This window comes from Solanum verrucosum, unplaced genomic scaffold (assembly GCF_900185275.1).
Source record: "Solanum verrucosum unplaced genomic scaffold, falcon-dt-bn FXZP01000230.1, whole genome shotgun sequence".
NCBI lineage: Eukaryota > Viridiplantae > Streptophyta > Magnoliopsida > Solanales > Solanaceae > Solanum > Solanum verrucosum.
The window spans coordinates 2347015-2359947 of record NW_026019954.1 but is presented as its reverse complement, the minus strand read 5'-3'; the positions used below and the strand labels follow the sequence as shown (position 1 = coordinate 2359947).

At 32.9% G+C, this 12933-nt stretch overlaps 1 protein-coding gene across 1 annotated transcript; it reads left to right on the top strand.

The window, feature by feature from the left end:
* Positions 1-6481: 6481 nt before the first annotated feature.
* LOC125814163 (cyclin-H1-1-like) lies at positions 6482-12061 on the top strand. Its single transcript, XM_049493620.1, has 13 exons — positions 6482-6652; positions 6759-6809; positions 7980-8058; positions 8189-8301; positions 8380-8453; positions 8693-8813; positions 8901-8969; positions 9116-9160; positions 10133-10210; positions 11173-11231; positions 11313-11397; positions 11531-11619; positions 11722-12061. The coding sequence occupies exons 1-13, from the start codon at positions 6593-6595 to the stop codon at positions 11780-11782; spliced, it is 984 nt and encodes a 327-aa protein (XP_049349577.1). The 5' UTR covers positions 6482-6592; the 3' UTR covers positions 11783-12061.
* Positions 12062-12933: the final 872 nt, after the last annotated feature.

Genomic DNA, 12933 nt, shown 5'->3' with positions numbered 1-12933 from the left:
TAGTTAATACCCTGTCGTTGGCCCTTAAGGAACTATTATGAAGGTTGTTCAACTTGAATGCCTTCCTTGCATAATTAAGTGGCCATTGGCAAGGGGCGGACCTAGAGGTAGTTGAGAGTTCACCCGAACCCCCTCGACAAAAACTTACATTGTATACATAAGGTATTTTAAAGAATTTTTATGTTTATATATCGATTTTGAACCTCCTGAATGAAAAATTAGAGGTTGGGCCTCATTTGCTTGGCACTTAATGAAGGTCTGAATCTTAATCATTCAGATTCAGTCCATTAAGTGTGTTTGGTTTTTAGGTCTGAATCTAAAATTAAGTCCATTTTTTTTAAAAGCCTCTCAATGGGCCTGAAAAGATCTGAATGGATCAGATCTGCAGAAGAGTCTTTAACACCATTCAGACTTATTTAATAAGTTATAAAATAATACTTTATCGCCTCTCTCGGTCTTTGCGTGACTTTTGCTCTCACAACTACAAATTTTCTTCCTCTCTTTTCTCAGTCAAACACCAATTTTTTCCTCTTGAACTGGTAAGTTTTCATAATCTTTACAAGTATTTTTTTTATATTAATAATTTTCTTAGGGTGTATTGATGTTTGTCAAGAACACTTGTTGCAATAATATATTTAGTGAATTGATGTTCATCAAGGTTTTTGAGTGAAAAAAAATACTATTCATAATTAAAAATAATAACTATGTAGAGGTCTCTTATTAGAATTGTCGTAGGCCAATAATTTTATTGAAACTCTTTGATCATCAAATCTGTTTGTGAGATAACACTAATATATTATTGTTGTTGAACTAGTTGGTGACAAAAATAATGGAGCTCTTAATAATTCTCCATTCCAATCTTCAGTTTCAGCTGGAAAAAAACTTTTGGAGAAGAAAAAAACTTATTCGTCTGAATTGGAAATTGATGAGAAGATGATTACTGCTATGGAGTTATTGATTAAAAAATAGTGCACCTACATTTGAAGAATATATGGAAAAATTAGATGGACTTGGATGGGAAGTCATTATACAGTACATGTGTGTTTGTGAAAGTATCCACTACAAAAAAGCATGAATGACGTTAGAGGTTCACAAGATAGAGGATTGGATTAAGGTTATCGGAAAAAAGATAAAAATTCTTTAGTTTTTCTAATTAGCCAAAATATATGTTAGGCGTTGATAATGTGATACCTTATTTATTATTTTTCAACTAGTATTTATCATACTTATTGAACTTTTTGATATTATATTGTGCCTGTAAAATACTTTTTATTCGTGATTTTTTTAATGTTATGCTTGATTAATATGATATTTTTTTTAATCAAAAAGTAATATTTTTTGTTGAAATGAATTTTTTATAACATTTTATTAATATAATGTTTGATTTCATATGCACATTTAGATATTGAAAACAAATAATCATTCAGTGTTCAGATTTGGAGATAGCATCTTAATATTCAGATGTGTATTCAGATCTATACATTTATCTCTTCAGACGCGTATTCAGATTCAGAGGTCTTAATCTTAATGAAAACAAATGAGGCATTAATGGTTGAGGGTTTCAAAACTCACCTTGAGGTTCCAAGTCCAAATCTTAGTTATTACTTTTTCTTTTCGAACTCTCTTAATGGAAATCCTGGATCCGCCAGTGCATAGGCCACCATTCTTGTCACATGACGGTAACATAGAAGGAACTCATAGTCAAAAGCGGGTCAAATATAAATCAAACTTATATTATTTAGGATAAATTACCTAACTACATAATCTTTCTTTCCATATTTTCTAAAATTCCCTACCATTTCAAAATATTTCAAAAATCCCTATTTTCCTCTTTTTCTTTCCTTTTTCGGATACATTATTCACATCCCTTTCAATCCAACGATTTTGTTCCTATTTCCATGCCTAAAATCACTCCCATATATCAGCAGTTACATCAATCACTCAATTTTTTAATTTCAAATATGTTCTCTTGCAAGTTCATCAATTTCAAGTTCCTAAAGAGGTAGAACTATTTCTTCATCAATTTTTTTATTCCTAGTTCTTCAGATGTCGTTTTTTTTAAAAAAAAATTAATGTTTTCATTTACAATTTTCTGATACATATGAATTCTGCTCCCTCTTTTTAGTATGGTACCTTGTGTATTTGATGTTGATGATGAAAACTTTCATGAAAATAGTTCTAATCAACTCATTATGATTCCGACGATGATGATTGGGTTGAAAATAGATTCAAAAGGTTGTAGGATCCATTAACAATGGCGAATCATAATATTTAGAAGACGAAGTCGAAGAAGGATAAAACTTCATCTTTTAAGGCGAATGTGGAAGAACCCCAAAGAAGGATAGAAACGTTGCATCTGCTATGTGGTGTGTTATCTTTGAAGAAAATGATCTAGGATTAACAAGCTTAGGAGGTTGGTTTCTGGATAAATGGTTACTTCGTCAATATAGAATAGTCATTATGTATTTGTGGACACATCCATTTGAATGTTTTACTATTTTTAAGATACATTAAATTAAGTTTTAGAATATTTCTCTAAAAATTTGGTTATTTTGAATTCAAATTTCAATATATATTGTTTTTTTAATCTCAGTATGTATATTTTTCTTGATTTTTTTTGTTGTAATTATAGTGCTTGTGGTACACAATACAAAATAGGATACTTTTAACAATTATGTGATACAAATAAGCTTTATAAATTTAAGTATCACACAATTTTATCATTCAAGAGGTTGTTTATTAAGTTATTGATACACTTGATATCTAACCACGACAGTCGTTCACAATCATGATGTATCAAACACATTATTATCAAAAAAAAAAAAACATACATTATATAAATATTGTACTAGATTTACAAAATTTAATAGTTTAACAGTGTGATTAAATCATTATCAAGAAGAAATGTACACAAAGTTGAACATTTTTTTATTTATTAATAGTAACACTTCATCATATTGGAACTTGAATGTATTTTTCTAAAAAGAAATGTATCACTTCTCTTTAGGTAAGAAAGTACAAGATCCCGTGTTGTGACTTTCATGTCTATAACGTCTACAACAATTTGTGCTCGTAGTTGGCTTATCACTAGAGTTTTTTTTCTTTCTTTTCATGATCATCCAGGCATCCTTTTGTATCGAGGTGGCAAGACAATTTCCTTATCTGGTAATGGAATCATTGAATCTATCACAATTGATTATTTATCTTTCTAGGCAAACAATGTATCTTTTTCTAGAATCATAGTCTGAATAAAGATACTCAAATGAAACAACCTCATGTCAACATTAAAAAAAATTAGTGATACATTACATAAAATATGTATTTCTATGTAGGGAGAAGGGTCTGAAAAGTATCCCAACTTTGGTCGAATTTGTTGTTGCGATACTAAACTTTCATGAGGACCTATTACCTCCCTAGACTATTTAATACCGTATTTTAAACATATATATTTGTCCACGTGGACATAAAAAATAATGCAAAATTATAAATAGTAATGTGTCCACGTGGGCACATATATACCTTTAAAATACACTATTAAATAGTTCAGGGGGTAAAAAATACGGTATTAAATAGTCTAGGGAGGTAATAGGTCCTCATGAAAGTTTAGTATCGCAACAACAAATTCGACCAAAGTTGGGGTATTTTTCAAACTCTTATCCCTTTTATGTATCAATCACAAACAATCACACAACTAACATATACTTAATATCATATACAAAATATAAATATAAGTTGATACATACCCTCATTCGCGAACATTTTGATGTGTTTACAACAAATTACATGTATAATGTATCATCTACAAAATATAGTTTTTCACAAACACAATAAGATACATAAATAGTAATGTATCATGATGTTTTATATCAACAACACACTGACTCACAGCTCTAAAAAGTCATTACATATACGTCAAACTAGTGATGTATCAAGTTGTGACCATTAATGTATCATGACTTATATATCCATATACAAATTCAACATCAAAAGATACTTATTAAAGCACAAATAAAAAATAAAAAAATAAATTCACATGTATCTGATACTTCATATTATCAGCACACTAACTCAGAGATCTAAAAACACAATACATATACGTCAAACTAGTTATGTATTAGTTTGTAATCAATAATGTATAACGAATTATATATCAATGTACAAATTCAGAAATAAAAAGATAAAAGGGATACATAACAAATCCATATAATTGGGGATGCATATCTGTAACATTCTTGCTCTTAGGTATGTATTAATATATCTAATACATATTCACTGCAATATAGTAATCAAAGCAGTGGGGATGCACTTCTGTGATATTCTTGCTCTTCAAAATAGCAATTGCGTGTGCACAAGATATTTCGTCTAGTTGAAATCTCCCACAATTACATATTTCTCACTCAAGGCTAAATAATGTATCTTCTTCCAAATTCATAAACTAAAAGAATAAATTTAGATGATGCAACAACCTGCAAACATTAAATAAGTCAATGATACATTAAATGCAATATCTTTTTTGGTGTTTTTAAATCAAGACTGATCAAAGTTTTCTAACTATTCAAGCATTGAGAAACATGAAAAGATAGAAAAGAACCTGCTTGAGTTCTGGTCGAGGCGAATTGGACATAGCAAAGAACTTGGTGGTATCTCCACCAGTAAGACGTCCATCTCCATCTACATCTGTACCAAATTAACAACCCAATCATTCAAAAAACTCTTCTTTTTTGCTCTTATTTGAACAACTAAAAAAATTGCCAGATTCAGCAAATTTGAACCATTATTGATAAATCTTCTCGTGTTTTTTTGAACATCAGCTAATGGGGCTTGATGAATCGCCGAATGTATCATCAATGTATCTCTCCAGCCATCTTGTCTATTGTATCAATGATAGATTTGAGATTCAATTCAGTTGTAATGGCTGATTTGAGATTCACAAAAGAAATTGTTTGCCTAACAATTATTTCATCACTATTATATCGTTCATAACTCAGATCGATCACCCAAATTCCTGAAAATTTCAACAAAAATCGATATATTCATCATGTATTTTGGATCTGTTATGATTTGGGATAGATGGAGGAGAAGAAGATTTGAATTTTGAATTCTCTGAATCTGTTACGAATTGGAATAATTAATATCAATCTGTTTTGCGTGATTCGTGAGATTGACAATTAATTTTACATTTAGTTCCTTTTTAAGCACAACAGTTAAGTTATTTTATGTATCATAATTTATGTATCCGACTGAATATAATGTATCTACAATTTTTAAGAAATTTTGTAAAATAGAAAAAAGTAAGAATATAATGTAATTTAGGTTTTACACTGTGAAATTTATGTAAGTTATTTTTTCATAAAATATGATAACTAGGATATACCTCTATGGCACTCTTTTAAAATATATGTAAGACGTAAGAAACTCTAAAAAGTACCATATTAATATGTTTGGTAGAAGAAGTGTGTAACTTTACATTAATTGAATAGAGGGTAGTAAAATATTACAATAATATGTTTCTAATTTATTTTGTGAGTCAACTCAAATTCCAATTCAATTTGTGAGATATTATTAGAATCTCAAATTCAAATGAATTTTTTGCAAGATATCTTTTCATATGTATTCGAAGTTTTCTTAAATTATGTTAATTTTTTGAATCTAATTTTTGAATATTTATATTTTATTTCTAAAGATTCAAATAATCTAAATTATAAAAATTAATTCTCGAAATTCGAAAAGTTTCATGTAAATTAATTGACGTAGAGGGAGTAACGTGATTGTGCGAGATGTTTTATACTAGCATAGCTTACGCATGAATAAATCAGAGCACTTCACAGTCACTGTACCGTGCTTATTAAATTTCCTCCATCACAAAGCCTTAAGCCCTTCCGGTATATTAACCCGCTGCTAGTCACTCCGGCGATCGTTTCACCGGCGAAAAATCTGCGGTAAGTTCTCCGATTAACTGGATTTTTTCTCTATTTATTTCCTAAAACTAAGCCCATATCCAATTTATTTTCTTATGGGTCTGTACTTTCTTGTCCCCTTCGTGAGGTGGAAGCTTTAATTTGGTGTTAAAATTAGATACTACTCCATAAGAAGCTGAAAATACAGCTCTTTTCCTGTGTTATTAGCAAGGGAAATGCGTGAGATAGTTTTTTTTTGTGTTGTAATACTTGTCAATAACACTAATTTGGGTATTGCTTTACAATTTTAATTTATTTTTATTTTCCTCTAAATATTTTCTTTTGCTTAGCTTATATGCAGAAGAATTGCTTGTCTGTTTGACGAATGTCTTTCTGCTTTAGCTTTTACTCTGATGCTTTTCTGAATATCTACTATTATGTTTTTTCAATTTTCTGATAACAACTAGTTTTGATACAATTATAAATATATACTGAAATCTGTGATCTTATTTTAAAATTTTAGTAACTAGGTTAAATTTAATTGGTTCAATCGATTATAGAATTATTTTGACACCACTATCTAGGAGTGTTTATACATTATTTTTGAAGATATTCCAGAGATGAAACGCTGGGCCATGGCATAGTTTATTGGAAGATCACATCCAAACGAAAATTAGAATTGGCAGAGAGAAGACATGGCTGATTTCGTGACATCTACTCATAAAACCAAGTGGATTTTTACTCCCCAAGATATTGTGAGTTACAATTGTTCATCAAAAATCTTGGAGAATATCATTTTTTTTTCATTTTCCCATTTTTATTTGAATTTTTGGGTTTATGAATGGTTTACTGTATTCGCAGAAACACAAGTATAAAGTTGCTAATCACAGAGTGAAACAAGCACTAGAGAAGGTATGCTAGCTCATTTTCTTAATATTTTTTTGTTTAATTTGCTTGTTCATTTTCTGTGTGATATTTTTTCTTTTGTTGAGATACCCTTTTCACCTAATTAGTTTTTGTTTTGATGAAGGCAATATGATTGTGTTCTTTGACCTTTTGCTGTTGTAGTTAGTGTTTATCTTTAAGACGTGGTTCATGCACATGCATATTGAGATGTCCAAAACACATGGTTTGTATTCTGTAACTTGCTTAATCAATATGAACAAGGCAACATGAATAACAAATATGGTATAGACATGAAACAGTAAGTTAAGTGAATAGAATGAACCTGAGTTCTGATTCTGATAGCTAGCAGTGTCATCGGGTAAGCTTGATCTCATTGATATTATTCAGAACAATGAAATCATAGAGCTTCAGAGCTTAAGAACACAAAGAAAGAGTATAATGCTGGTAAAATGAGTAAAACATGGATGGTTTACAACGAGTAGATGTAAGACTTTTCATAGCTAAACCTTAGAGAGCAACTTCTATGGTTCCCGCCCTCATAAAGTTCACTAATTGCACGTTTACTTCAGTTATGTAATGGCTGACGGAGATCTTGGGCTCTTTCCCCATCGACTAGCGTAGATTGAGCCAGCTCTTTCCACAACAGCTGGCAGAGATCTCAGACTCTTCGGCAACACAACGGCTGGACCCCTGAACTTATTTTGACCTTATCTTGTTAGGTCACAACCTGGTGCCCGGTCCCGTATTTTTGGAGCTAGATGGCTTTGCCGCTAGGACTCTGGCTCCGATTGTCTTGACTCTGGATTTTTCATTGATAGGATTACCTTTACTGGTCACGTTCTGAGGATAGCATTTGGTGTTGTCCCTGCTGAGTCACTCTTGACCTACTCTTCTTTCCACGTGTCGTTTTTGATTGGCCCAAGTCTTAAGTCCGATTCTTGCCCCATAGAGTTAGACAGAGTAGAATTTCTTGTCCATTTTATGTGTTTGGTGTATGAAATTCTGTATGCCGGCATTATGTTTTTTTCAAACAATTATGTTACCTTTCTCTCTGCTTCAACGATTTGCCTAATTTTTTAGGCAGCATTACCTGAAACTTTATGGCCCAGAACATAGGTCTGATTTATAGTGCTTGTGGGTGTACTAATAATACTGATAGCTAATTCTGTTGTGAAGTATGGAACAACGCGAATGGAAGTTGATATTGATGGGTCGTTCTCGTATGCTGAAATTCAAAATGACGCAAAAGATAGTGGTAAGATTGTATATTTTCAGACCAAAGTAAAACTAGAGACTATAAAGTTTCTTGTTTGCCTTCCTTTAATCTTGGAAGATAATCATAATTCTTATCATTCTTTTGGTTGCTATTTTGGTTGGCATGTTAGCTGAAAAGCGTCCTAAACCACTCAAGGTTGAAGAAGAACAACTTCTAAGGGCTTTCTACGAGTTCAAAATTCAAGACGTCTGTGATGCCTTTAAGTTCCCACGTAAGATTCAGGTATAAAGTTTTGAGTATTGGATCTGCTACTATAATGGATCAACTAGATGGTTAAACAGTTCTCATGCTTGTTTGTAGGCGACAGCTCTCATTTATTTTAAGAGGTTTTATCTACAATGGTCCGTGATGGAACATCACCCTAAAGACATTATGTAAGCTTCTTATCTATCTTCTCTGTGCTTTCTTATTAAAAAAATTTACTAGGCTCCCCCTATCTTTATGTAGTGTTTGGTTGGACATTATTGGACAATAGTTACTTTTTCCAAATTCAAGTTGAAGTGCATTTTAAAAACATAAACAAAGTCATCTGGATTCCACATATATGATGCATACAGTAGTTGATAGTTGACAGAGACAAAGCTTACTAGCTCCCCCTCCCCTCTTTTTGTAGGTTAACCTGCATATATGCAGCTTGCAAGGCAGAGGAAAACCATGTATCAGCTGAGGAGCTTGGGAAGGGTATTGGACAGGATCATCATGTAATCCTCAACAATGAGATGCTGGTTTTCCAGGCATGGATTTTATTTGATGGTCATGTCATTCTACAATTTCCTTCAAATCTTTGCTTAATCAACTTTTTTCTAACCTTTATTTTGCAGAGTCTAGGATTTGATCTAATTGTTTATGCTCCATATCGTGCTCTTGAAGGTTTTATCAGTGATTTAGAGGTCTTTTTCTGTTGATCTGTTACACTTAAACCCTTTGAGTAATAATTTTTGTGTTGACGTCTTCCTTTTAATTGGTAGTTATTTCCACTCCTTGTACTGCTTCATTTCTTCATTGCAATTATTGACTATTGCTCTTGAAATTGTAGGAGTTCTGTGGAGCTAAAGATGAAGACCAGCTTGTGGCACTGAAGGTAGTTGCAATTTTTTTAAACAGGTTAAGTAGTTCAAGTGAAAAGCTCTCCCCGCTTACCTTGAGGTTGAGAAATCAAGTTACGAAGGGAGTAAATGGAGGAAAAGGACCACAATTGACTCCTGGGAGGAGGTTGGGTTGGGTTACTGGTTAGTAGTGGGGTAATGTAGGTTAACATATAAAAACAATTTGTTATTTGCTTTTCCATGCAAATTGCCTCATGCAGAAATGCAGGGTAAGGCTGCATAGATTAGACTCTTGTGGTCCGGCCCGGCCCTTCCCTTGACCTCACACGTAGCGAGAGCTTTAGTGCACCGGGATACTTTTTATTCAATTTTCTTTTATCAAATAAAATGTTCTTCCACTATTTCTGCTCCTTGTAAATTTTGGCTTCTGACAATTGAATTTCATCCAATGTCGCCCAATAACTAGTAGTTTTGCAGTTAAACCACCCAAACCATGTGAATGTTGTATGCGATATTGAAAATCTTCAGTTCTCCACCCAATGGAACTAATGCTGATTTCACTCTTCCCATTTCTATTGTTTGTAGTTCTTCCTTAGATAATCAAGGTTAATGCATCTTCTTGCTAGATTATCATCAATCTTCTTTCAAACATAACAAAGTTGGTGGCATGTTGGAGATATGGTGATTATTATAATTCAATTTATTCTTAGAATTTCAAATCATAGATCTCTATGTAGCTCATTGAGCTACCCACCAACTAATCTTTCTTTTATACTTCAATTTATTTGTTCAAAACATTTCAGTGTACACAACATGGGACAAGAAGAAGGAATAAACTTCCCTCATAAGTAGTTGGTAACATTCTGACATGCATCGATATATTACTAACTGTAATTCATCTACTGTAGATGATGAATTAATTTTGTTATTCCTTAGTGAGTTCAATTTATATTACTCTAACCTTTGTAGTCGTCTACCAGCTAAGTTTATTTTCTTCTGAAGTACAGGGTTCACTTGATACTGCTAGGATTGAAGCAGATAAGATTATGCGTTCTGATGGACCACTTCTATTCCCACCTGGGCAGGTTATATTTTATCATTTATATACTATATTGAAATGATTTTATACTGTACGAATCTAATTACTGGCTCTTCCTATCTGCAGAGAATTATATTAACTGATAAATACATCTTTGAGGCTTGCTTCATCTTGTTGAAAGAAAAGTTTCATGTTCCACTCAGTCATAAACTTTTGAACTAGTTTGTTCCCTATCCATATTTTTTGATTTCATGTGAAGTGTGGATACGGAGAATGGATCCTCTGTTAACAACAACAACATACTCGGTGTAATTCCACAAATGGGGTTTGGGGACGGTGGAATGTATGCGGCACGCCTTTGTGGGGTGGAGAGGCTGTTTCAGAATAAATCATCTGTTATTGACAGATAATTTTCCTGGTATGGTTAGACCAGATCAAATCTAGCTTGTCTGACATTTTAAAAGAAGCAATTCTAGCTATAATTTCCCATAAGCTCCTCATAACTAGCCCTGACAATTAACTATGACTATCCCTAGTTTCTCCCGACTATCTCTGGCAACTAACCAAGGCTATACTTTTTGTCTGATGATTGATTGAAATTTTTTGGAGAGGAGGCTTTCCCATAGGCTCTTCTATATTTCCGAGGTTGTGGTTAGATTCTAGAGGAGCTCTTCTATATTTTGGCCACATTTTGCCCATAGGAGTCATATTTATCAGAGGACAAATCATGTGATGTTACTAGATGATAGCTGTTCTGACAGAGGACAAGACTGCATTATGGATAAAATTGAAATGCATAAGAAGGAACTTTTTCTGATGATCAATGAATGGTAACATAGTTGACATCTGATAAATTCATCTGATGACCTTGTTGGATACCTCAGTGAAGCAAAACTCCTGCTTTTGCGTTCTATGTGATTTGCTCTTTTAAAATGTGCTACTGATAATACTCACATGCACATCTTCTTAGATAATTTTCTGATTTAAGTTTCTTTTTCCTTATTTCAGTTGGCATTGACAGCTTTGCATAGAGCTAACGCAGCGCATAGCATATTTGATTTTGAGAGGTCCCAGTCCCTTTCTCGTTTGGACAGAATCCACAATTATCACTAACATTCTGATTGACATGATAATGATTCTTTAAACAGGTACCTAAGAAGTGTCCTATCACATTATCAGCCAGCTCATGCCATTTCAGAACTTACTGGTTCTATAAATGCCATTGATTCTTTGGCAAGTACTTAACCTTGTTATTACTGCATGCCTGGAATGGTTTATCTTTCTCATCCTACTGACTTCTTCCCCGAAATCTTCATTTGGGTTTAACATAGTCCTCTTACTGCCTGAACTCCTGGCATTTGAACAGGTTGGCAAACTTTTGACTCCGACTTCCAAAGATGTGAAGCACGTTGATCGGAAACTCAAATCATGTCTTGATCCGGGTTCACATGACAAGTGCGTTCAATCAACTCTGATTTGATTATCATTTTTCCATCTTTTGGTTTTTGCGATAATTTATTGGCCCAGCCAAAAAATGATACTGGTTTGTAAATGCAGGAGTAAAAAAAGGAAGCATAGGTCCAAAGATGGCTCACATGAGGCTACAGACATATCTTGAACTGCTCTAACTCAAGTTTGTAGCTTCAAAGCATATCTTATTTGGCCAGTGGAAATAGTGTTTCTCATTGCTGCTCATCAGTTTCCTAATATAGAACAAAAATTCAAGCTAGACTGGAATACATTGTCTACAACATCTGCATCAGGTTGAGAGTAGAAGTAGAGGCGGGTAGAGGATGTAAGATCACAAATTTCTCAAGACTCTTTTTTTTCTTAAATTTTGTACTATGAAATCAATTAGTGTCAAATTAGTTGGGACGACGGCAATAGTAGTTTAAACAAGAGATGTTTTTCTTAAATTCCGTATTTCAGAACTTTCATGAGACTCTTTCTCCTTTATTTTTCAAAACAAAAGCTGCAGAAAGAAAAAGGGTCAAATTAAGTGGTATTATCAAGCTTGTTTAAATTTGTAATTTATTATAACTTCAGACACACGAGTATGAAATTCACATGTCTAAAGTTATGTATCTTATATATATATATATATATATATATGAATATGAATAATTGGATGACTAAATTCTACAATTTACTAGCGTCATGACTCATAATGAATGATATATAACTTCACTTTTATTATTTTTATAATTTTAGATTAGGTTCAAGAGTGTCAAATTTAAGTAATTTAACTCATTCTAGAAGTTGCATATTGTGGAAATGAGGATATTGAGATGGATGTGTAGTCATACTAGGAGAGATAAGATTAAAAATAAGAATACTCAGAACAAAGTGGGAGTGGCCTCCGTGGTGGACAAGTTGAGGAAAGCGTGACTGGGATAGTTTGGACATGTGAAGAGGAGATGCGTAGATGCACCATTGAGGAGGTGCAAGAGGTTGGTAATAGAGGGTACAAGGAGAGACAGAGGTAGGCCAAAAAAGTACTGGGGAGAGGTAATGAGACATGATATGATGGAGCTTCAGATTAACGAGGACATGGTCTTAGATAGAAAGGTGTGGAGGACACGTATTAGGGTAGAAGGTTAGTAGGTAGTATAGTGTAGGCCATTGTACTAGTTGTATTATTGTAGCTTTTGTTTTTTTATATTTATTAGTGGTTTGTCGGGTACTAGTTGTATTATTTATTATTGTTTTCAATATCTATTTATTATTGTTTTCAATCATCTATCTTAGTATGTTGTTGATTGCCTCCTT

Coding starts and splice junctions, on each gene's coding strand:
- LOC125814163 (XM_049493620.1), top strand. CDS start 6,593: ATGGCTGATTTCGTGACATCTACTCATAAAACCAAGTGGATTTTTACT. Junction 11,232..11,312: donor AGCATATTTGATTTTGAGAG/GTCCCAGTCCCT, acceptor TTCTTTAAACAG/GTACCTAAGAAGTGTCCTAT. Junction 11,398..11,530: donor TAAATGCCATTGATTCTTTG/GCAAGTACTTAA, acceptor GCATTTGAACAG/GTTGGCAAACTTTTGACTCC.